At 42.2% G+C, this 24,161-nt stretch overlaps 1 protein-coding gene across 1 annotated transcript in view; it reads right to left on the reverse strand.

Annotated features, from left to right (window-relative positions):
* Positions 1 to 24,161, reverse strand: part of LOC142652472 (chloride channel protein B-like) — a 179,860-nt gene that overhangs the window by 110,683 nt on the left and 45,016 nt on the right. Inside the window, exons 6-14 of the mRNA XM_075828109.1 lie at positions 20,942 to 21,022; positions 16,882 to 17,057; positions 15,571 to 15,663; positions 13,720 to 13,963; positions 10,710 to 10,904; positions 9,346 to 9,437; positions 6,163 to 6,263; positions 3,373 to 3,544; positions 1,291 to 1,462 (exon numbers count right to left, since the gene is read on the reverse strand). Of these exons, the coding sequence (XP_075684224.1) occupies positions 1,291 to 1,462; positions 3,373 to 3,544; positions 6,163 to 6,263; positions 9,346 to 9,437; positions 10,710 to 10,904; positions 13,720 to 13,963; positions 15,571 to 15,663; positions 16,882 to 17,057; positions 20,942 to 21,022 (1,326 nt within the window). The remainder of the gene's footprint in view (positions 1 to 1,290; positions 1,463 to 3,372; positions 3,545 to 6,162; positions 6,264 to 9,345; positions 9,438 to 10,709; positions 10,905 to 13,719; positions 13,964 to 15,570; positions 15,664 to 16,881; positions 17,058 to 20,941; positions 21,023 to 24,161) is intronic.

Here is a 24,161-nt window from a genome sequence, read left to right on the forward strand (position 1 = left end):
ATAAAAAAAACGCATGGCGGTAAAAAGAAGCGGGATGACCCATCTTGACGTGGTTTCCGCCTCCAAAACCCCATTTCAATCAGTCAGAAAGAGGGAAAAAAAACCTCGACGAGTGTTTTGACGAGTTTTTGACAAACCACTGTGCAAAAACCTCTATGGAGCAGTTTTTGCAGGAGGAATTTTCCTCCTGCAAAAAACTCAGTGTGAACACAGCCTAAGGCTATGTTCACACGGAGTATTTTAATGAGTTTTTTGACGCGGAAACCACGTCGCAAAACTCTGCAAAAACGGGCCGAAAATGCCTCCCATTGATTTCAATGGGAGGCGTCGGCGTCTTTTTCCCGTGAGCAGTAAAACTGCCTCGCGGGAAAAAGAAGCGACATGCCCTATCTTTGGGCGTTTCCGCCTCTGACCTCCCATTGACTTCAATGGGAGGCAGAGAAAGCGTATTTCACGGTGTTTTATGCCCGCGGCGCTCAATGGCCGTGGGCGAAAAACGCAGCGAAAAACTCTGTGAAAATCGGCGTTCAGGGAGAGGAAAATCTGCCTCAAACTTCCAAACGGAATTTTGAGCCAGATATTCCTCCTGCAAAATACTCTGTGTGAACATAGCCTTAGGCTATGTTCACACAGAGTATTTTGGGGGAGGAATATCTGCCTCAAAATTCCGTTTGGAACTTTGAGGCAGATTTTCCTCTCCCTGCACGCCGTTTTTCGCGGTGATTTTCGCGCCGTTTTTCGCCCGCGGCCATTGAGCGCCGCGGGCATAAAACAGCACGAAATACGCTCTCTCTGCCTCCCATTGAAGTCAATGGGAGGTCAGAGGCGGAAACGCCCGAAGATAGGGCATGTCGCTTCTTTTTCCCGCGAGGCAGTTTTACTGCTCGCGGGGAAAAGACGCCGACGCCTCCCATTGAAATCAATGGGAGGCGTTCTCGGGCCGTTTTTGCCGAGTTTTGCGACGCGGTTTCCGCGTCAAAAAACTCTGCAAAATACTCTGTGTGAACATCTCCTTAGGGTCATGATTTATGGTTTTAGAGTTGCTTTATTATGGCGCTAGAGCTTTTGTGCTTATAGGCCTCCAAGGAGTACATCCAATACTTTTTCTGCTCATTGGTCTGCAGAGCCACTGTAGAAAATATAAATTATAAAAAGTGGCCCTAAATCAGGACTTCACTTTATTTAAAACATTTTAAGTAATTACTGATCACAGTTATTTTTTTCAAATATATGACAGAATAGTATATTATCAATTTATTTTGCAAAGAGCAAAAGCCTATATATACTTACCATAATAACAGTAAGTGAAATGGTCAGTCTGGAAACACCGCTAAAATAAGCAGCTGAACCAATTGCTGCAAACAGCCCAGGGTCAATCCATGCCCCATACTCATCAGTTCGGACTCCAAACAAGTACACCATAATCAACCCAACAATCCTGCCGAACAATGCACCAGTGTACCTGCAAAAAGGATTTGTGATGTGAGATAACCTGTGCATCAATTGTATAATTTCATAAATAGAGAATGGGATGATAGATAGATAGATAGATAGATAGATAGATAGATAGATAGATAGATAGATAGATAGATAGATAGATAGATAGATAGATAGATAGATAGACTGCAATACTATATACAAGGAGAAGAGCTAATGATATGGAGCAGAGCTTGTGGCTGTATGGATGGAGCTGCTAACTCTGAGGCTGGGTTCACATGACCTATTTTCAGGCGTAAACGAGGCCTCCATTTACGCCTGAAAATACGGCTCCAATACGTCGGCAAACATCTGCCCATTCATTTGAATGGGTTTGCCGACGTACTGTGCCGACGACCTGTAATTTACGCGTCGTCGTTTGACAGCTGTCAAACGACGACGCGTAAAACGACTGCCTCGTCAAAGAAGTGCAGGACACTTCTTTGGACGTAATTTGAGCCGTTTTTCATTGAATTCAATGAAGAACAGCTCTAAATTATGGCCGTCAATGACGCCTCGCAAAATGCGAGGACAAGCAATTACGTCTGAAATTACGGAGCTGTTTTCTCCTGAAAACAGCCCCGTAATTTCAGCCATATCGGACGCTGCCGTGTGCACATACCCTTAGAGTCATGAGCACGGATATAACTGGACACTATCTTTGCTTGCTTTTGTTCGTAGATCAAGCCCAGACGTTGTTACCTACAGTCGTTGCTCCCTCTCTACCTTCGTCCTTAGCTTGAATTTACCATATTGTTTATGGCAAAGTATGAGCACAAAATATGCAAGACTAACATAATTTTAGACAATAATATTAGCTAAAATGTATTTATTTAGATCCAACAAAATGAGGCTTATATGTGAAATTGTTTTATGTTTTTTGTAAAGTAAATGTAATTGCTCAAATTTATGCGATGTCTATATTTATTTTATAATTTGGAGCTCTGTGCCTATAATATACTATATGACATTTTCCCACGTTGCCCCGGTAATTGTTGTCCTTATTACTGTATGTATCAGTGCAGCTATTATTTTCGTACATCTCAGAGCAGTATTTTTTTTGCCAATTTTCATAAACCTAAGAATACATTTAGTAATGCCAGTATTTGACAGGACCAAGATCTAATTATGTCGATTTAGAAATCATAACACTTTACAAATCATTTGTTGGCATGAAACATTTAATTATTGCATTACCATTTAATTTAACATAAAATTGGCTGATGTTTTTTTTTTTTAAAAATTGATCAAGGCGCAACCAGATATTTTAAGTTGCAATCAGCTAAATTAAAATTCAAAATAAAATGTTTTCTTTATTTATTTTTTGTTTGTTCCCAATAAAACCATATGCATCATCACTAATAAAAATTTAAAAAAAGAATAAACCAACGTGTCAAACTGTGTTTCTTTACATAGCTGTTAATCCTTTCAAGATATATATGTAATGGCTCTCAGAGATGGTCAAAAGTGATATTTCACATTTAAAGGGAAAATCCAAAAGTTATCTGTTGATATGTCGAAGAAAATTGTCAGAAGATAACAAATGCTGAGGGTCCATGAGTTGGCACCCCCACCAATTAACAATATACCTCGACAATGGCAGCAGATAAATTCTCTTGGGGGTCGTCAAGGAATATCTTTGGAAGAGCCAGGGGTGTATCTAGGGATTCTGTGCGCCAACTAGCCACTCTCCCCTATGAATGCTTGTAAAGTTTTAGGTTGGGACAGGCACCAAACTGAACCTTTTCCTCAAATGAAGCAACATCCAGCTATAGTTCTAAGAAGATCCATTGATTTCAGTGGAGCTATATATAACATGAAGACCCCCGATTTTCACTAGACAACAATTAAAGGTTTACAGCATAGATAACATTATACGAATTATAGTTTGCTTACAGCATGGGTACTACAAGCCCAGTTGCAGCTGCAGTTCCCGCAGTCCAGCAGGATATAGTAAAATAGAATATCAGGGTGATAAACAGGGCAGGAAATCCAAATTTTTCATGAGTTCCACGCTGGAACAGAAGCATGATGCCTTGTTTCCCATTTTTAACTAACAGAGCAGCAGCTATAAAACAAGACAAATGGGAGTGAATATTATTTCCTTAGCAAAAAAAAAAATATGCAAATCATCAACAGATAACAAATAAAATAAATATAAAATACATTGAATTATTTTACAGTAGAACTGGGCATTATGTGTATGGTGGTCTCCCTTCTGTCCCGTCCCCCCCCCCCCACCCCCTGAGAGCAGATGTCTGGGGTAAAATGCACCGGTTGGATTTTAACATGTTTTACCTTTTTTACTGCGACAAATAAGTCACTGCTAGAGGTGTCGGGATCAGTATCATTCGTTTATAACAGTGTTTCTCAGAATTGGTTCAGTGGAACCCCAGTTTTAAACCAAGAATCTCAAGGGTTAGCTCCAGTAAAAACAGGTAATAACAGATAAAGGGCAGTGTGCCAAACAAGTTACTTTTTCCTCCTCAGTTCCAGGTTGCTTGGTGAGGCAGGAAACTGAAGACATATAATGGTGCTATAGAAATATAGCACCATTAACTTCAATTATAACTGAGGGCAGGAAGTTGTAACCATAGTCAACCATTTTGAAGTCATACAGATGAGTTAGTCACCCAGTCACTCAGGGTAAATACATACTTCCTTGCTCTCTCTTCGCCCCTCACCTTTCTCTCCGTCTCCACGTCTCAAACCTCTTGCTTCTAGTCCTAGAGGACCTGCCACCTCTCCTGACATGTCTGTTTTGGTAAACAATTGTATTCGCCATTAAATAACAATTATTGAGCATCTTTTCTAAGAACTCTGCGTCGTAACGTTTCTTTGTTATTCCTCTGAAAAATTTATGAATAAATTGTCAAGTGGGTGTTACAAGTTGGGGGGGTGTCCCTACACAGATTCAGACTGTCCAATCAGTGGTGACAGAGTGATACTGTGGAGGGACACACCCCTTTGACAAGTGGAATGGTAACACCCAGTTGTCAATTTATTCATAAACTTCTAGAAGGAATAACAGAAGAACGGCACAACGCAAAGCTCTGGGAAAAGATGGTCCAGAATTGTCATTTCACGGGGGAATACACGTATTTACTAAAATAGACATGTCAGGAGAGGTGACATTTATTTCATAAAACGACTATAAAATATGCTATAATGTGCAATTGTTTTTCTAAAAAATATTTTTTTTAATAGTGCATCCTTAATAGTGCATCCTTGGGCACAATATGTTTAAATGGGGAATATCAGCTAAAATGTTCCTCTGCTTTCATAAGATACCTGTATGCCGTATACCAAAGTGCACCTACTTAAGATGGACTTGTTGCCTCTAATGATATAGTTATATAGCCCTATGTTCCTTCTAGGCTTCTGTGATTCTCAAATGCTCTAGCACAGAGATCTGGATCTATGTTGTTCCTGAGTAAGGCCTAGTTCACACAGAGTATGTTGCAGGCAGAAAAAAATCTGCCTCAAAATTCCATCAAGAATTTTGAGGCAGGTTCTGACCTCCTTGCACTTTCTTGCCATAGGTTTTTCTGCCTCCCATTGATTTCAATGGGTGGTCAGAGGTGGAACCGTGGCAAGAAAGGACAAAAAAAACGCCCGGGAAAAACAAACGCCTCTGTCTCCCATTGAAATCAATGGGAGGCAGATTCGGATGATTTTTGTCGCGGTTTCCACGTCAAAATACTCTGTGTGAACTGGGTCACACGGTCGTTTTCAGAAGAATGCAGTTCTATGGCTGTATTCACAATTCTATGGCTGTATTCTGTGAATACGGGCCATCAAAAAATAGGACAGGTCCTATTTTTGTCCGTTTTCACTGCCATATGGTCCCCATAGAACTCAATGGATCAGTCTTTAACTACCATTTTTCAGGAATCAATCCTTGTGACGGCTGTTAAAAACTGATCCTAGCCCTCACAAGAGGACTCTCCAGGCACAGTGCTACTTTAAGCACTGAGCCCGGGGAAGCCATTGACATCACTGTCTATATATGTCCTAGAGGGCCCCAATGGCGCTATCTACAGGGGGGTAGCGTTATCTACAGTTTAGGGTATGAGTGATCTACAGGGTGGGGTGTGTGGCACTAGCTACGGGGGGGTGCTATCTTCAAGGCGGGTTTGGCACTGTTGAACTACATGGGCACTATCTACAGGGGACACTGTGGCGCTATCTACAGGGGCACCGTGTGTGGCACTATCTACATGGGCACAATGGCACTATGTGGGCACTAGCCCTTTATGTGTGGGCACTGGCACTTTATATGTGGGCTCTATCGCACTTTATATATGTCTACTGTGGCTCTATGTGGGCACTGTGGCACTATCTACAGTGGAAACTGTGGCACTATCTATGTGGGCACTATCTACAGTGGGTACTGTGGCACTATCTAGGGGCACTGTGGTGTTTTCAGGGGGTTAGGATAAAAAAAACCCTGACACGTAAAATCCATTTTTTTAACGGCCATGAACAACGGATTGCAAACGGATGACAAATGGCCATTAAAAGGGACTGGAAATGGATGAAAATTTGGAGACACACTGATACAAAACGGCCATGAAAAATTGACAGTTGATCACTTTTTAATGCCCATTTTTTCACTGTCGTGTGAATGTAGCCTAATGGATCTAATATACCACTCAGAATATGGTTTGGTGTAGAATGCATTACCTTGATTAATAGTACGATTGGAATTCAAAAACCCGTCTGATCCAAGAACAATAGACCCAGCTGGACAATTATATTCAGAGACATCCCAGAATTCATGTGTGCTGCATAAATATAAGGCACATAACAATTATCATTTGCATGAATGTACCTCTTCATTCTCAGAACATATATTAGGAAATTAGTTTGTAGACGTAGAGGCGTAACTAGGAAAGACTGGGCCCCATAGCAAACTTTTGACTGGGGCCCCCCTACCCTGGGTAGCACACAACCCCCCCCCCGTTTGTAGGTAGTGCCTCCCTATAGATTCCGCCACACAGCACCCCCTATAGATAGTGCCACACAGTGCCCCCTATAGATAGCACCATACAGCCCCCATGTAGATAACATCATACAGCCCCCTTGTAGATAACGTCATACAGCCCCCTTGTAGATAATGCCATACAACCCTCCCCTTGTAGATAACGCCATAAAGCCCCCCCTGTAGATAACGCCATACAGCCCCCTGTAGATAACGCCATATAGCCCCCCTGTAGATAACGCCATATAGCCCCCCCTGTAGATAACACCATACAGCCCCCCTGTAGATAGCGCCATACAGCCTCCCCCTGTAGATAACGCCATACAGCCTCCCCCTGTAGATAACGCCATGCAGCCTCCCCCTGTAAATAACGCCATACAGCCTCCGCCTGTAGATAACGCCATACAGCTTCCCCCTGTAGATAACGCCATACAGCCCCCCTGTAGATAACGGCATACAGAGTCCCCCCTGTAGATAACGCCATACAGCCTCCCCCTGTAGATAACGCCATACAGCCCACCTGTAGATAACGCCATACAGCCCCCCTGTAGATAACGCCATAGAGCCCCCCTGTAGGTAACGCCATACAGCCCCCTGCAGATAACGCCATACAGCCTCCCCTGTAGATAACGCCATACAGCCCCCCTGTAGATAACGCCAGACAGCCCCAAACCCCCCCCCCTTGAGATAACGCCATACAGCCCTAAACCCCCCCTGTAGGTAACGCCAAGCAGCGCCCCCCCCCCCCCCCCCCCAAAAAAGAAAGACGGCCTATAGCTTGTCCTACAAAAGACATGCATCCCCTATCCACAGGACAGGAGATACATGTGTGATCACTGGCAGCGATAAGGAGAACGGGGGACCGAAAGTCCCCCGAAGTTCTTCCATGACAAACCTCGGACTTCCAGGGTCTGCGCAGTTCAATAAAAATTAAAGGAGCGCTGGTCACGCACGCGCACAAGCGCGACCGGTGCACAATTCACTTCTATGGAGCTGCCGACAGACTCCGGAAGTCCGAGGTCTGTCATGGAGAACTTCAAGGGACTTTTGGTCCCCTGTTCTCCTTATCGCTGAATGCCTGATCTCAGGCGCCCCAGCGATCCCACATCTGAACAACCTCTTAAGTGGCGTCGCGCTGTAGCAGCCGTAGCGGCTGCTAGCAGAGCCTCCGGCCATGGGAGGGGGGACCCGTGCCGGCGGGCGAAGCGGGCCCCCTCATGCTGCGGGCCCCTTAGCAGCTGCTACGGCAGCTACAGCGGTAGTTACGCCACTGAATGTGCCATTGTTTCATACTGTTGTCTTCTCATGTATGAGGGGCACCCCCATATAACAGTATTGAATTTGGAAATATTCAATAAATAATGTTTAATTACAAATACTATACTAAAACCACATTTATTTCAATAAATGTATTTCTCTTTAAGCTCTGAAAGTTTAGACAGTCTATATGACCATCACTTTTAAAAAAAAAAATTCAAACCTATCTCTGTACATCGCTGTTTAAACTAACTCTAGAGATGGTATATCAATGTCAAAAGCTGTCAAACATTGCCCACTAGTGGTTAGCTGTGGTATTGCACATATATTGTGCTGACCTGAAGGAAATGATCAGAATAATATCACAGCAAGTCATGTAAATGCCATGAAATATTGTTATTTTTAGTGTCATATCAACAAAATCAAATGCATTCAATGTAAAAGGGGATCATTGCAAAAAAATTATGTCTGTTCTTACATTTTCCCTTTGAACTATTAAAATATCAGCTCCTATGTCAATGTGTATACATTTTTCCCTTCCTTTTTCCATCCCTTGGTTGAACTTGATGGACATGTGTCTTTTTTCAACCGTACTAACTATGTAACTATAAGAAAAGCTGTACTAAAGATATGTTTCATCTTTTAGTTACATAGGTTGGAAAAATACACAAGTCCATCAAGTTCAACCTTTATCAATATTATCAATAAATTACCCATCATTCATTGCTTGATTAATTATAACCCTCAATGACATTTGTCAGTAAATAATCATCTTGCCTTTTTTTAAATGCTGACATAATATCTGCCTTTACTACCTCTAGGGCATTCCATAGTTTGACTACTCTAACTGTAAAGAACCCTTTACTATATTGATGTCTGAAATGTCTTACGTTCACATGCAATGTCCTTTGTAGAGTCCTTGGAAAGAAGAGATTATGTGCTAGTTCTTTGTATTCACCACACATATACTTATACATGTTAATAAGATCACCTCTAAGACATCTTTTTTCCAAACTGTACAAGCACAATTTTTCTAGCCTTTCATTGTAAGAGACAACTCCCATTCCATTTAATAATCTAGTCGCCCACCTTTGAATCCTCTCCAGCTCTCCTATATCATTTTTTCAATTTGGAGCCGAGCCAAAAACTAAATCCCATATTAAAGATGTGGCCTTACAAAGGATTTATAGAAGGGTAATATTACATATGAATCACAGGTTTTTAGCACTCTTTTTATATACCCTAAAATCCTATTTGCTTTTGTAGCTGCTGCTTGACCTTGAGTACTGCTACTTAGCTTATTTGTAACCAGAAAACCCAGGTCCTGCTCTTGTCATTAGAGACAAAATGTTAGCTGTAAAATATATCCATGTTGTGTAGGAAACTTGGGACTTAGATCTACCAACAATTTACCCCAAACATGACACAGTCTGATCAGTTATACCCACATTTCCAAAAGCTTTTTGAAATACAAAAAAATTGTAGTTTGGAAATTGCACATGGGAGGCCTGTACATGGCACTTATTTAGGCAAGTTAATTGTTCATGTGTGTATATCTTAAACAAGTCTGAATGTATTTTTGTTTACTTTTCTGATATAATAAATGGCAAATAACAGTATATACTTACTTGTGAGATGAGTTTGTAAGATGGGAGAATGTTGGATCTGAAGTACATGAGAAGAAATATGGCAGATAGACTGTTATGCTCATGGTTATTACCTGGAATAATAAAAGCCTTAATTAGCATTGGTTTTATCATTCATGTACATTACAAAGAGGTGGCAATGAAATGACCCAGCCCATTATGGAAATGTATATTAAAGTATATAAACAAAACAGCAGTAGTTAAACAATGATCATCATTGCTGTTTGGTTGCATTGCTATTATTATAAGTTTTACCAATTGTTAATGGTTTCCTTCTAGTATTTGTAGCTTGTCTATTGCATTTGTATGGGGCAGATACACATATAGACTCCTCCTGACAAAGCAATAGTGAAATGCGTGGGGTTGGTGTTCGCACAGTGCATTAGCGTAGTGTACACCATCCCCTGCCCTGCTGCCAGTTTAAAGTCCTGGATAACCCCATTAAGGAAATGTATTAAACCCTCAAAAATGTGTGCAAGGAGCTTAACTGTGTGCACCTGCCGACTAAGGCTTCATTCACATTTGCGCCAGGGCTCTGTCGGAACTACACAAATGGACTACAGTATTGATTCCGTCAAAACGACGGAACCTTTGCACAACTGAGACAAATGGAAACCACTGGCACCGGATCCGTCACCATTGAAATCAATGGTGATGGAAACGGAAACCTATGGTTTCTGTTTGTGTCAGTCAGGGCTCCATTCCGACGGAAAGCTCAGACGGAAGGTCGGAACGGAGCCCTGACGCAGATGTAAACATAGCCTAACACCTGTTTAGGAAAACATGACTTACCCTGACTGAAATGTTCCTGTAGAAATAATTGAGTCCAGAGAGTCTAGAAAAAGTCTACCCACATATCTTTAAGATCTCAGAAACCTACATACTGTACATATTTGTGAATTATACTAGCAATTCTTATTATAAGTTTTCTTTTTATACAATTTGTAGTTTAGTGACCCTAACCAGATCACATCCAGAAGGGTCCCTTGAAAATAAGCTGATCACATGATGTCTCACAGCCAGCACCCAAGTGATCAACTGTAATGTGCTGTGGAACTCCTGCAGTGCCACCACAGGATAAATTAAGTATTACATGGTCTCCATTGAAATCAACGAGCTGCTCGTGTAATGCATGGAACTTCAAAGAAAGAGAGAGGTTCAATTTTTAGCCACAATCCGGCTGATAGTTGAGGGTCCTGAACGGGGGGATCCCATGAATTTACTCAGAATACACTAACAGGATATTTGAAAATAGTTTTTCTAAACCAGACAACCCCTTTAATTTTCCTTAGTTTAACTTTAACAGCACACACATAATGTCTTTTGAAGTATCTTATTCTACTTACCAACAGTAACAAAGTCTCAAGGAGCTTGCTCAGCTGTCTCACAAGTTTGTGAGAAATTGAATTAAATAGCTTCAGACGTAATTTATTGATCTTCACATTCAGACACACAAACAGGGCACCCAGTAAACCACCAATAATGCCAATGATAATACAGGGGATAAAGGCCAGAACACTCAAATCCAATAGGTCCTTCACCTTCAGATGAACAAAAAGAAAGGCTGTTACTCCAACGTCAATAGACCTGTGTAATATTAAATCGCAGAGCTCTAGGTCTGCAACCTTCTTAACTTTAGATATGCTTTGTAGGCAATTATTTCACAAAACACAGATTTATTTATTTATTTTTATTTAAACTGCCGGCACATAAAAGTATACAATATAGACTATATGGCCAAAAGTATGTGGACCCTCCTCCTAATTATTGAGTACGTTTTTCAGACACGTGTACAAAAAAAATCAAGCACACAGCAGGGGCGTACTTATAGCCTGTGCAGACTGTTTAGCTGCACAGTTGCTCGGGGGGGGGGGTGTCCACTCTGGCTATAGAGGGTTTAAAACAAGTATTCTGCTTCCTGTGTCACCTCCCCCAATCACACTTTCTCATTGATTACACAGACACTTTATCATGTCCGAGCTGCTCTGTGATTGGCTGTTGGCCGATGATGTTGTACCCGTGTGTATGGAAAGTCACAGATGGAGTAGTAAGAGGAGATCTAGCAAGAGGTAGTAGGTAAGTTTAGTAGGTAGTTACCCCTTACACTGCACTACCATACACCACCAAGGATGTCATCATTAACCCCTTCACTGCCCTAGACCACCTGGGTTGTTACCATTATCTTCCTCAGTGCCCTAGCCCACCATTGATGTTATAAGTAACCCCTTCACTGCCATAGACCACCAGGGATGTTACCCATCGCTGCAGGGAAAAATAAGACTATCTGTTTGATTTCCAGATAGATAACAATAAACAACATATTTTTTACAGTCACTATTTATTTGAAATATGAGAATGTAAGTTGTGAGCATGTTATTGAAAAAAGGCCCATGTTTGGTTTTAGCACAGAGGTCCTCAGTTGTCCGTGTCCACCCCTAGTACGCAGCCATGCAATCTCCATTAACAAACATTGGTGCTAGGACTAAACAGATCTCTGACCTGAACCCCATCAAACACCTTTAGGGTGAACTAGAACAAAGATTGGAAACCAGGCCCTCTCGTCCAACATCAGTGTCTGACCTCACAAATGCTCTTTTGGCTGAAGGGAAACTAAATCCCACAGACACATTCCAAAATCATGTAGAAAGCCTTCCCAGAAGAGTGAAGACTTTGGAATGGGATGTCCATCAAGTTCAGATAGGTGTGATGGTCAGGTGTCCACATACTTTTGGCCAGATAGTGTATTTAGCTTTCTTTAGTCTTCTCATAATAAACAATTTTACTTAATCAGCCATCTCAATGGTCAGTACAAAGATCTGGCAAGTAAATACGTTTTTATTGTAGAAGCAGTGGAGTATATAGGAGGCTTTGCCGCAGACTCTTGTAATATCCCCTTTGCTAAGCCCCTCAGACATTCTCTGCTGGATTTCTACAGACTGTTTTTTCAGGAACATGTAGAAAATCCTGCAGACTGAAAAACAATGGGAGCAAGATTATGTAATCTTTACTTATCATTCATTTTTCCATTAAGTGTTCCTTTAAGTAAGCTAATCTATTAAATGCTCTATAGGAAGCACATCAATAGGTGCTATTTGTAAATAAAAGGGGTTGTCCGGACATGGGGCGGTTTTTCATACTGATCACCTATCCACAGGTTTGGTCATCAGTATATGATCGGTGGGGGTCCGGAGGGTCCGATCAGCTGTTCCGGCTACCCCCGGGCACCGGATGTTATGCAGTGGCCGCTGTTGGAAGCAAATTTTTCAGTACACTGCATAGTGGCCGTGCTGCAGAACTGCAACTCTGCTCCGATTCTCTTAAACGGCTATACTGTGACCAGAGCCATCTGCTTCTGGCATGGACACACCGATCATATACTGATGACCTATCCTGTGGTTTGGTCATCAGTCTGAAAAACCACCCCATGCCCGGACAACCCCCTTAAGATCCAGTAAAATGAGAATAACATGATAGTAGTGTCTTCAGATGTTAGAAGAAGCAGCGTTTATGAGGGCAATCTGGCAAGACTTATATTGAGGCACACTGGGAGTTTATGGGGGCATACTGGCTTGAAATTTTATGGGGCAATGTGGCTGGCTCAGTTATAGAGACATTAGATACTATTTTAAGGGTCATAATATTGCTGTGGCATGCTATAAATGCCTGATGTACACTTTCCCACTTTTTTTCACCTAATATGTGCCAATTGGCAACTAAGCCTCTCAGACTGATTGGGTAGATTCTCTTATTTAAAGGGGTCTATCCTGGTGAGAAAGTGGGGAAGGAGGAGCAGTATAATAAGAGTGTCTGCAAATGGGAGGAGCAGCAGCAGTATTATGTTGGCAGGACATAAGGAACAGGTTAAACAATACGGATCCGTTGGCCAATCTCTGGAGGAAATCCAAGTTTTAGTTGCGGTTATCTGCCGTGGATTTTCTAGAAAATCCACGGCGGATTTGCCTATAGCAAATCCATGCAAACAGGGCCCAAGGGTCCTAGTTGTCAAATTAGCATTGCAAAAACATGTATGTAATCTGGGGGAGTCAATTAATTGGCACGTTAGGAGTCCTAAGAATGTGTACACAGCTTTATACGCATTTCATCTTCATGTCTGTTCTGTAACAACCCAGAAAAACCTGTAGGGGTAGTTTCCAGGATTAACATTTGGGGCTGAATTTCTACAGATAATAAGTCACAAAGTGTAAGCACATCCAATACTCTTTTTATTAAACTTTATTTATTATGACCCAAAGAAACCCTTTAATATATAGATAAAATAATAGGAAGTCAAATATATCACAGCTATGTCATTTTAGCAATGGTTCTTTTGTTTTGATTGTATAAATCAATACATACCCAGAATATGATTCTCTGTTCAGCTTTGAAAAATCCAAAATAACCGTTATATATAAATCCGCCAAATGAAGAAGAGAAAACCTCTGTAGTGAAGGATGCTATTAGACAGCAAAAGAATGTCTGCCAAGCAAGCTTAATGTCCCAGAAAGATGCCACCTCCTCTAGAGCAAAGAGAAGTCCGCCAACTGGAGCCCGAAACACAGAAGCTATACCGGCTGCCGCACCAGCTGTAATAAATTGCCGCCTGTAATATAATACATCTGTTAGACTAAGCTGGTCCCTTAAAACAGTGCTCTCCAACCAGTGGATCAGAAGCCACATGTGGCTCTCAGGCCCCCTGCATGTGGCTCCCAGTCTGGTGGCAGCTCTAACTACTATTGTGCACTTTTGGCACCATGTATGTGATATTATTACTGAAGCTTGGCACTAGGGTCAAAACCATGGGGTAAGAGCCATGTGACTAAGTCATATATTTATTACACCTTCTACCTTTTAATATGCATGGTGGCTCAATACCATTTGTCATATTTGAAAGGGGCTCTCACATAGATAACGTTTGGGGCCTCTGTCTTAAAAAGTAGAATACGGTATATATGCATGCATTCAGTCTTTATTTCCTTGAATGTATTAACAGTTTGTGCTGTAAACATAGGGAATTTCTCAACCTATCTACTACAGTTTTCTGGCCTAGAAAAGGGCCCAAAAGTAGCAATTTGAGTTAAAATTTCCACTTTTGGACATTTGACATGGTCCTTGCCACTTTTGGGGAAAGGGCGTGGCTTGTCAAGGGGTGTGGTCAACACGGTCCGATAAATGTATTACAATTTAAATTATAGGGAAAATATATGGCACCTCCTAGCTGGTGTAGATTTCACTCTGTGGGGTGTAGCAAGGTTGACTTTCTGGCATATGCACAGTCAAAGAATCACCTAATTCACTAAATTAGGTGCATCCCACTCCAGCGATGTTTATATTTAGTCTGGTATATAAAACGCCAGTCTTAATAAATCTCCCCCATTATATATATCCAAAAATTGAGTTTTTCTGTTTCACTGACTGATTTTTCTACCACAGGTACAGACAACTTAGGCCTCATGCACACATCCGTTGCCCGTCGTACGGCCACTAATGAAGGATCCATGTAACACAGATCGCACATGAATGGCTTCCGTGTGCAGTCCATCGATTCACCAGACCAAATGTATGGAATGGCTGAGACTGTTCTGTCAAACACGGACAGGAGTAGGACCTGTCCTATTTTTGTCAGAACGGCCACAAGGTTCCGTTAAAACAACAGAAGTGTGCAAGGCCCCATAGAAATGAATGTGTCAGTGTGCTATCCGTTAAAAAAATGGTTAAGACCCTGAAAAAAGTAACTGAAGTGGGCATGAGGCATTATAGCTTTATCATCTTGTGACATCTGTCTAATTAGGCCAATTATTTTCAGGATTTTACAGGTGTAAATGTGTGGACTATTCTGAAACAGGTGGGACTGTTCATCATCATCAGCATCATTGATAGGCAACTGCAAAGTTGATTTCAGGAAAAAGTGCCTTAACACAGCAAACAAATATATTGTGTGCTTAACACCTGAGCTTGTATGCAAATTCCTCACAATTCCATCCCCTGAGGACCTAGGTCACAACACCAACTAATCTGTAAGCCCCCCGAGAGTATTCTTGAAACACCTGAAAAGTGCAATCACTCATTACAGAACTATCATTGATAACATCCTAACCAAAAGTAGAGAAGAACATATCAGGGAGTGTACATACTAATATTATCCCAAGGTCTAATATGTGATTTACAGTTTTCCCCACCACAGACAGTAAATAATTGGGCTGTACTTACTTATCTGCTGAATTCCGAAACCTTGTAAAGAATGGAAGATTTATACGCAGGGTGTCAGACTTAAACTGGCTCAAACCATATCCAACCACAGCTCTGGAAAATAATTGGTTTTTCAGATTAGAATATTTACAGCAATTATTGGTGTACATATTGCACTGTATAACCTGAAAAATGTGGTAGACAAAATGTGATTCCGATATTACACATCAATGTTATACGTGCAATATATATTTCCTGAAAGCGACCCTCCGGTCCCGTGACAACATTTTAAATATGACGGTGTATATAGAGTTACATTACTTGGTGCCCTCCATTTGCACCCCTCTGCCGTGGATCTGCCGCTTTGTGGTTCTCTCTGTGTTGTCCCAACACGGCTGCAGCGCTTCTTAGACTACGGGTCTGAGACACTCCCACTGTTCCTTTACTGGCCAGAGATCCTCACATGAGCAGTTCTGGCCAATCCACAAACATAGAGAGTGTCTTAGACTCCGTCTGTGAAGCGCTGTGGCCATTTTAGGACAACACAGGGTGGACCACACAGCGGCGGATCCACAGCAGAGGAGAGCAACTGGAGGGCACCAATAAATATAACGCTATATACCCCATCACAATTTATAATTTAGTCCTGGGACCGGAGGGTGGATTTAAGGAGCAAAGAAGATAAAAATTGTAGAGAGCAGCAAATTACAGTGTTTCTGAATCTGAGTTAATAGGTTTTACAAAACAGGTTCAAGACATAAAATATTGAGAGTGAGGCTGGGTTCACACACACTATTTACGGACGTAATTCGGGCGTTTTAGCCCCGAATTACGTCCGAAAATGCGGCTCATAAGCGTTGGCAAACATCTGCCCATTCATTAGAATGGGTCTTACGATGTTCTGTGCCGACGGTCATTTTTTTTACGCGCCGCTGTCAAAAGGTGGCGCGTAAAAAAGACGCCCGCGTCAAAGAAGTGCCTGTCACTTCTTCAGACGTAAATGGAGCCGTTTTCCATGGACTCCATGGAAAAACAGCTCCAATTACGTCCGTAATGGACGCAGCGAAAGACGCCTGCACATGCCATTACGGCTGAAATTACGGTGCTGTTTTCTCAGGGAAAACAGCACCGTAATTTCAGCCGTAACGGACGCTGCCGTGTGAACATACCCTGATAGTTATGGTGCAATGATAGTCTAGGAGTAGCAGATTCCAGGTACATTACCAATATATAATATACAATAAAGAAAATCTCATCTGACCACTATAGTGTTTAGGTTTAAAATGTGTCGCAATATGTTAAAACCAGAACTGTATCTATAGATAATCTTACCCTACATGGATCATTGGTGCTTCTGGTCCACAAAAAAGTCCTGCTGACACAGCTAAGGCACAAGAAAAGAAAGTTCCAATAAATGTTCTTATGTTGAAGATGTGTCTCATTGCTGCACCATTTAAATAGCCAATGACTTCAGGAAGGCCACTTGGAGATCCAGCTGGACATAAAAACTAGAAAAGGATGAACTACTTTCAACAGACATAATCTTTATTGAATGAACATGCAAAAAAATATTCTAAAAATATTTCAATGAAACATTTATTTGATTTTTTTACAGTACTATGTGTAGGAGTATGTTAAGTGTTCCTATTATAAATATCTCAGGCTACTGAGATTTTAGGGGCTTGTAATCCTTCTCCTTTCTGCATTGTTTAATAATACCAAACTTGACCACGACAGTAAACATACAAAAAAAATGTAGAAATATTTGCTTTCATTGGAGGGATATTTCTATTGTTATCCATGTCCATGTTGCATGGCCCCGGTTTGTTTTCCATAAATGACATGTGACCACAGTGGGACTTAGCCCATTCATGACACCATTAAGCCTCATGCACACGACAGAATAAAAAATACACTAGCACAAGAAATTCTGAATGGTGCACCCAGTGGCGTAGCTATAGGGGTCGCAGCGGTCGCCGTTGCGACCGGGCCCCTAAGCCTGGGGAGCCCACGAGCCCCCGTTGCCATACAGCATGCTTCCTAAATAAATCTTCTGTGCCGTGAAGCCGGCACTTCCTGGTTACGGTCACATGGTACACTAAGTGTACCATGTGACCTTGTTGTCACGTGACACGTCTTCCAGACAGAGCAGTGGAAGAGTCGGTGCGGAGGACTCCAGGTAAGCTGCAGTCTGTAATGTAATGTATTGTGTTGTGTTGTGATGCCTTGTAATGTATTGTGTTGTATTGTGCTGTTTGCGGTGGAGAGGGGGGGCCCGTTAAATCACAGCCCCCTCCTCTCTCCACCGCAAACCGCACAATACAACACAATACTGTATAGTAACACATGACTATGAGAGCGGGGCTGCAGCTGTGTAATACAGTCATTGCCCAACTCCTGAGTCCTGACATGTGCGCGCCGTCAGGATGATGCGATGCGGCCGGCGCTGCACTAATGATCTGCGGCACTGAAGACAGAACGTGGCGGGCGCACTACAAAACACCCCCATGTTCATTAGTGCAGTGTCGGCCGCATCACCTCACTGAATCACTGAAGACAGAACGTGGCGGGCGCACTACAAAACACCCCTGCCGCTCATTAGTGCAGTGTCGGTCGCATCACCTCATACTGACCGCACGCGCACTTCCTGTCAGGAGCGGGACAATGGTTGTATTACACAGCCGCAGCCCCGCTCTATAACGGCGGAGATCAGAGAAACCTCTCATCTCCGCCGCTATTCTCCTGAATTCTGCAATCAAAGCTGACTGCAGCATTCAGGGGAAAATGAGAAGGAGGGATGCCCCTGGACCGCATCACAGGAATCCCTGTGACATGATTGAGGGACATACTATATATGGGCAGACAGCCCAGGGTCCATTGAAGTACCCCAGGGATGTCTTACCATATTTCCTGTTGTTAGGGCATACTTAAGTATGTCCTAACAACTGCCTGTGTACTATCCGTACACAGGCTAATATACTAGCATATAGATATATGCCTGTGTACTATCAGTGTATAGATACAGTATATGCGAGTACATTAAAGTTTAAAAATAAAGTAAAAACAAAGTAATGTTAAATAAAAAAATACACATACACCTTTTTTACAATAAACATTAAAATAAGTCTCAATACATACAATATACACATAATCGGTATTGGCGCGTCCGTAATAACCTGCACAACAATTTTTTTGCATCATTTATGATGTGTACGCTGTAAAAAAATAAAATTGTGGGGCACGAGGTGCGATGATGAATTTAACCTCCATGTGCCTCACATTAATAGTAATTAACCCCATCATGTACCTTACATATTAACCCATTATGACTGAGAAACATGATGGGGTTAATTACTATTAATATGAGGCACATTCAAAATTCATCATCATACCTCGCGCCTCACATCAGAAAACGAAAGAACTTTTTTTTTTTATTACTGTTGGCAAAGTAAACGAAGTATCGGTATCGAAGTCCAAATTTTGGTATCGTGACATCCCTACACTGTGGGTCGCGTCCCCCTGGGGGTTCATGTGAAGACCTCCGGGGGGTCGCGAGTCACTCACCGAGGTCCCGGTTCCATTCAATCCTGGAGCAAGGAGCTGATATCTCCTTGATCCAGCATTCACTGTGCCCTGAGCGGCTCGACGCAGGCAGGCGGGATGTAGCGACATCATCACGCCTGCCTGCGCTGAGTCACTCATAGCACACACCAGAGGAGACAAAGGATCCTCCACCCGACGTGGGAACGGGGATAGGTAAGTAATTATGCTATTTTTATATTATGCACATATTGGGGCATTATACTGTATGGGGGCTAATATTGTGGGGGTGGCATTATACTGCATGGGGACTGATAAGATGGGGGGCATTATACTGCATGGGGCTGATATGGGGGAATTATACTGTATGGGGGGCTAATATGGGGAGCATTATACGGTATAGGGCTGTTATGGGGGGCATTATACATTATGGGGCATTATACTGTGTGGGGGCAGCTATGGGAGCATTATACTGTGTGGGGGCATTATACTATGGGGGCTGTTGGGCAAGGTGTCTGGGCATAGGCGCACGCAGGGGTCTGATGATGATGATGGTGGTGTTGGGGAGTGGTAGGGGGGCCCAAGCTGAATTCTTGCACCCGGGCCCATGAGCCTTTAGCTAGCCCCTGGGTGCACCCTATTTTTGTATTCTGAATGGTGTTCAGTAAGGGTACTGTATTTGTTCCATATTGGTACCATATAAAAACACACAAAGAAAAATTGTTCACAAATTTTTTTTCCCTATGAATTTACTTATTATTTCAAATTAAAAAAATACTGTATTCATATGGTACCCTACATAGATTTCCTATGGACCTCTATACACAGATCAGATTTTTCCCGTGTCCATTTACTTTACGGGGAAAATAAATGTCCATCAGCATCTCATGGAGCCTGCCAAGATTTTATTTTATATGGCAGTACAAGGACTTCATATTTTAAAAGAAGACATCCAAGTGAAATTATGATGTCACAAGGTGGAACGGAAACCTCCATAGGCTAACACTGTATTACAGATTCGTACCACACTGGTATGGATCTGTTATACAGCTGTGTGAATGGGGCCTCATAATGTGACAGGGAGTCTAAGTTCATCTTATCAGCAGAGCCTGTAAGGATTTCAACTAGAGAATAATGCACAAAAATGTATGTGATTGAAGGTTTCTCCGGGAGGTATTGAAATGAAGGTGTCAATTGTCCCTGACTTTCTGTCTGATTGTCCCTGACTTTCTGTCTGATATAATGGAAATGAGTAGTAAGGACAAAGGAATCACGTCAAGGAATCCGCTGGACTAACATGGTATATAATCTTCAAAATTGCAAGACAAGCTAGGAAATGCAAGGAATTTTTTTTTTTTGCAAATCTCATCTCCTAGAATTAAAAAACACCTGTGAATGTCATGGACCATTTTGTCATAGAGTGAAATATCCCATTCTCAGCCACTACTGGAATCATAAAGATTACTGAATTAAGATTCTACATTGTTCCCCCAGTAACCTGGTTCATGTATATTATGTTACTCATATTGAACATTTTACAAGAAAGATGTCTAACCCTTTTTTTTTTTTTTTAAATCTCTCCACACTAAGCTAATCCTAGTTCCTGCGGGAGCACGTTCCTTAACTTTACAGTTTGAAGAGTAAAGTAACACTTTACTTTGAAGAAAAATGCACCGGATTCTTCAATTTAGTAGGAAGCCTTGATATCACCCTTTTGAGGCAAGGCGGCAAAAAATTAAGAATACAACAAAAAAAAGTTGGTAATCTTGGACCTAAACACTGTTATACCTATATTCAGTCATCAATGACAATAACATTTTCCTCATCAGTATATTAAAGAAACTTTACTTACCAATACTAATCCAGATGAACAAAGGACCATGCCAAAGCCAATACCAAGTATAAAAAGCCATGTTGTGAAGAAATCACCGTGCTGGAAAAAATAAGTGATTACATTTTATGAGAAAATATATTTTTCTCTTTTGTTAGGTTTCTTTATACATAGTGAAAATAATTTAAAATTTAGTTCCTCTAGACAAAATGTTACACTGTGTAATTCCTAGTGCAGAGCCTAAGGGGGCGGTGCATGACACCGAAGTTGGTGTAGGCAGTGGCGTAACTATAGGGGTCGCAGCGGTCGCAATTGCTACCAGGCCCCGAAGTCAGGGGGCCCGTGGCCCCAGGCACCACATCAATGAAAAGTTACTATAGTAACTGGGGCCTATGTAATAAACTACATGGGCCCCGTTACTATGGTAACTGACAGTACTTACATTCCTCCTTCCGGAGTGCAGCGGCGGTCCTGACTTCACAGCGCTGTACGCAGCACATGACGTCACAACGTTATGTACGAGCGCTGCACCCCCTTCAAAACAGCTGATTGTCGGGGTCCTGGGAGTCGGACCCCAACCCGGCCATCAATGTTTAGGGACTGGACAACCACTTTTAAGCCTACCATGTGGTAGGCTTAGATACAGGGCCCCAGCAGACCGTAATCTTATACTGTATAAGATTACTCTATGATGGACCCTGTATCTAAGCCTACCTTAAGATTAGATACAGGCTCCAACAAATAGTATCACACATGCACATGGGCCCTGTATCTAAGCCTACCATATGTGTTAGGCTGTGTTCACATCACCGTTGCCCTTCAGTTGAAGGGTTCCGTCAGAGATTTCTGTCGGGTAACCCCTCAACGGAACGGCAAACTGAAACCTCAGCTTCCGTTTCCCTCACCATTGATCTCCATGTTTCCGTTTGTTACCGTTGTGACAGGGTTCCGTTGTTCTTGACGCAACCAATAGCGCAGCCGACTGCGCTATTGATTCTGTCAAAACAACGGAACCCTGTCCCAACGTTGACAAACAGGAAACTTTAGCAATGTTTCCGTCACCATGGAGATCAATGCTGAGGGAAACGGGAGCTGAGGTTTCAGTTTGCCTTTTCGTTGAGGGGTTACCCGACGGAAACCTCCGATGGAAGGGCAGCGGTGATGTGAACAGGCCCTTACTAATGTTTTTTTTTGTGTGTTTGTGTTTTTTTACAGGTTCGGTCGTTGGACTACGTCGGATTCGAGGACTACTTAGATGACGACTTTTTTTTTATTATCAATAAAATGGTTAATGAGGGTTGTGTGGGGGTTTTTTATTTAAATAAACCTGTTTTTTCTATGTCTTTGTATTTTTTTAAACTATTACTACTACCTTATTAAAAGCTGCTGGCTGATTGACAGCGTCCATTACTAAGGCAGGGCTTATTGTTAGCCGGTGCAGAGGCTAACACTAAACCCTATTATTACCCCGGTACCCACCGCGACCAGGGGTACCGGGAAGAGCCAGGTATGATCCAGTACCCGACCATCTGTAGTGATGGTCGGCCACTAGGGCGGCCGCAGGCTCGTATTACTAGGGTGGGAAAGGCCAAACACAGTGGCCCTTTCCACCCTGGTAATGCTAGCCTTCTGCTGCTGTGTTGTATTGGGCTGGTTATCGAAAATGGGGGGGACCCCACGTCATTTAAAAAAGAAAAAAATAATAATTGGAAAGAACGATGTGGGGTTCCCCCATTTTTATAACCAGCCAGATACAACATAGCAGCAGCAGGCTAGCATTACCAGGGTGGGAAAGGCCACTGTTTTTGGGCTTTCCCAGTCTAATAATGCCATCACTACAGATGGTCGGGTACTGGATCGTACCCAGCTCTTCCCGTACCACTGGTGGCGGTGGGTACCGGGGTAATAATGGGGGTTAGTGATAGCCTCTTCATGTCTAACATTAAACCTCGCCTTAGTAATGGACGTTGTCAATCAGCCAGCAGCTATTACTAAGGTAGTAGTAATAAAGTTTAGAAAAATACAAAGACAAAAAAAATATATATTTTATTGAAATAAAAATCCCACACAACACTCATTATCCATTTTATTGAGATTTTAAAAAACGCCGTCATCGAAGTAGTCCTCGAATCCGAGGTAGTGCAACAACCGAACTTGTAAAAAAAACACAAACACACAAAAATAATTAGTAACACATAAAAAAGCAAAACAATTATTATTCTTACCTTTCGCTGGAGCCGCAATGTCAGCGAGCTGGGTCCTATATATAATCCTATCATGTGTGATACTGTCTGCTGAGCTAATGCAACTAATCCCATCGCGTGAGATACTGTCTGCTGGGCCGTATATCTAATCCTATTATGGGTGATACTGTCTGCTGGGCCTCTGTATCTAATCCTATTATGGGTGATACTGTCTGCTGAGCCACTGTAACTAATCCTATCATGTGTGATACTGTCTGCTGGGCCCTATATCTAATCCTATCATGTGTGATACTGTCTGCTGAGCTAATGTAACTAATCCCATCGTGTGAGATACTGTCTGCTGGGCCTTATATCTAATTCTATTATGGGTGATACTGTCTGCTGAGCCACTGTATCTAATCCTATCATGTTTCCAAACGAATAGGCAGCGCTACACAGGACTCCAATTCAGTGAAAAAAAGGTTTATTCACTCATACGTCAGTGCAACGTTTCAACCCACATGGGCCTTTCTCAAGCAGGATTTTTTAACTTAATCCTATCATGTGTGATACTGTCTGCTGGGTCTTATATCTAATCTTATCATGTGTAATACTGTCTGCTGAGCCACCGTATCTAATCCTATCCATAGCTATAGAGCCGTAGTGCTATAGATGTGCTGTCTCCTATATACACATATAGATACACGCACACACATTTTTTGGGGGGGTATATGTATTGGGGCTATTTCCCCTGACGTTTCAAGACCTTAGCGACGCCCCTGGCTGCTAGAGCTGCATCGTTGGGTCACTTAGGAGAACCAGAGATGCAACTGAAAGCTGCGGGCTATGGGCCATGAGAAGTTGGGGCCCAAGAAGAACCTTTGCATCGGGGCCCATGAGCCTTTAGCTACGCCCCCGGGTCTCAGCATTGGTTGCAGGCTACATAAGTCCATAGACATATCCAAACTGAAGTGATTTGAGTAATACTTTGGATCAGTAATTGATTAATTTGATAATTTGTAGCTTAGTGAATTCATTATATTAAAGTATATACAGTA

Source organism: Rhinoderma darwinii, chromosome 5 (genome assembly GCF_050947455.1).
Source record: "Rhinoderma darwinii isolate aRhiDar2 chromosome 5, aRhiDar2.hap1, whole genome shotgun sequence".
Classification (NCBI taxonomy): Eukaryota; Metazoa; Chordata; class Amphibia; order Anura; family Rhinodermatidae; genus Rhinoderma; species Rhinoderma darwinii.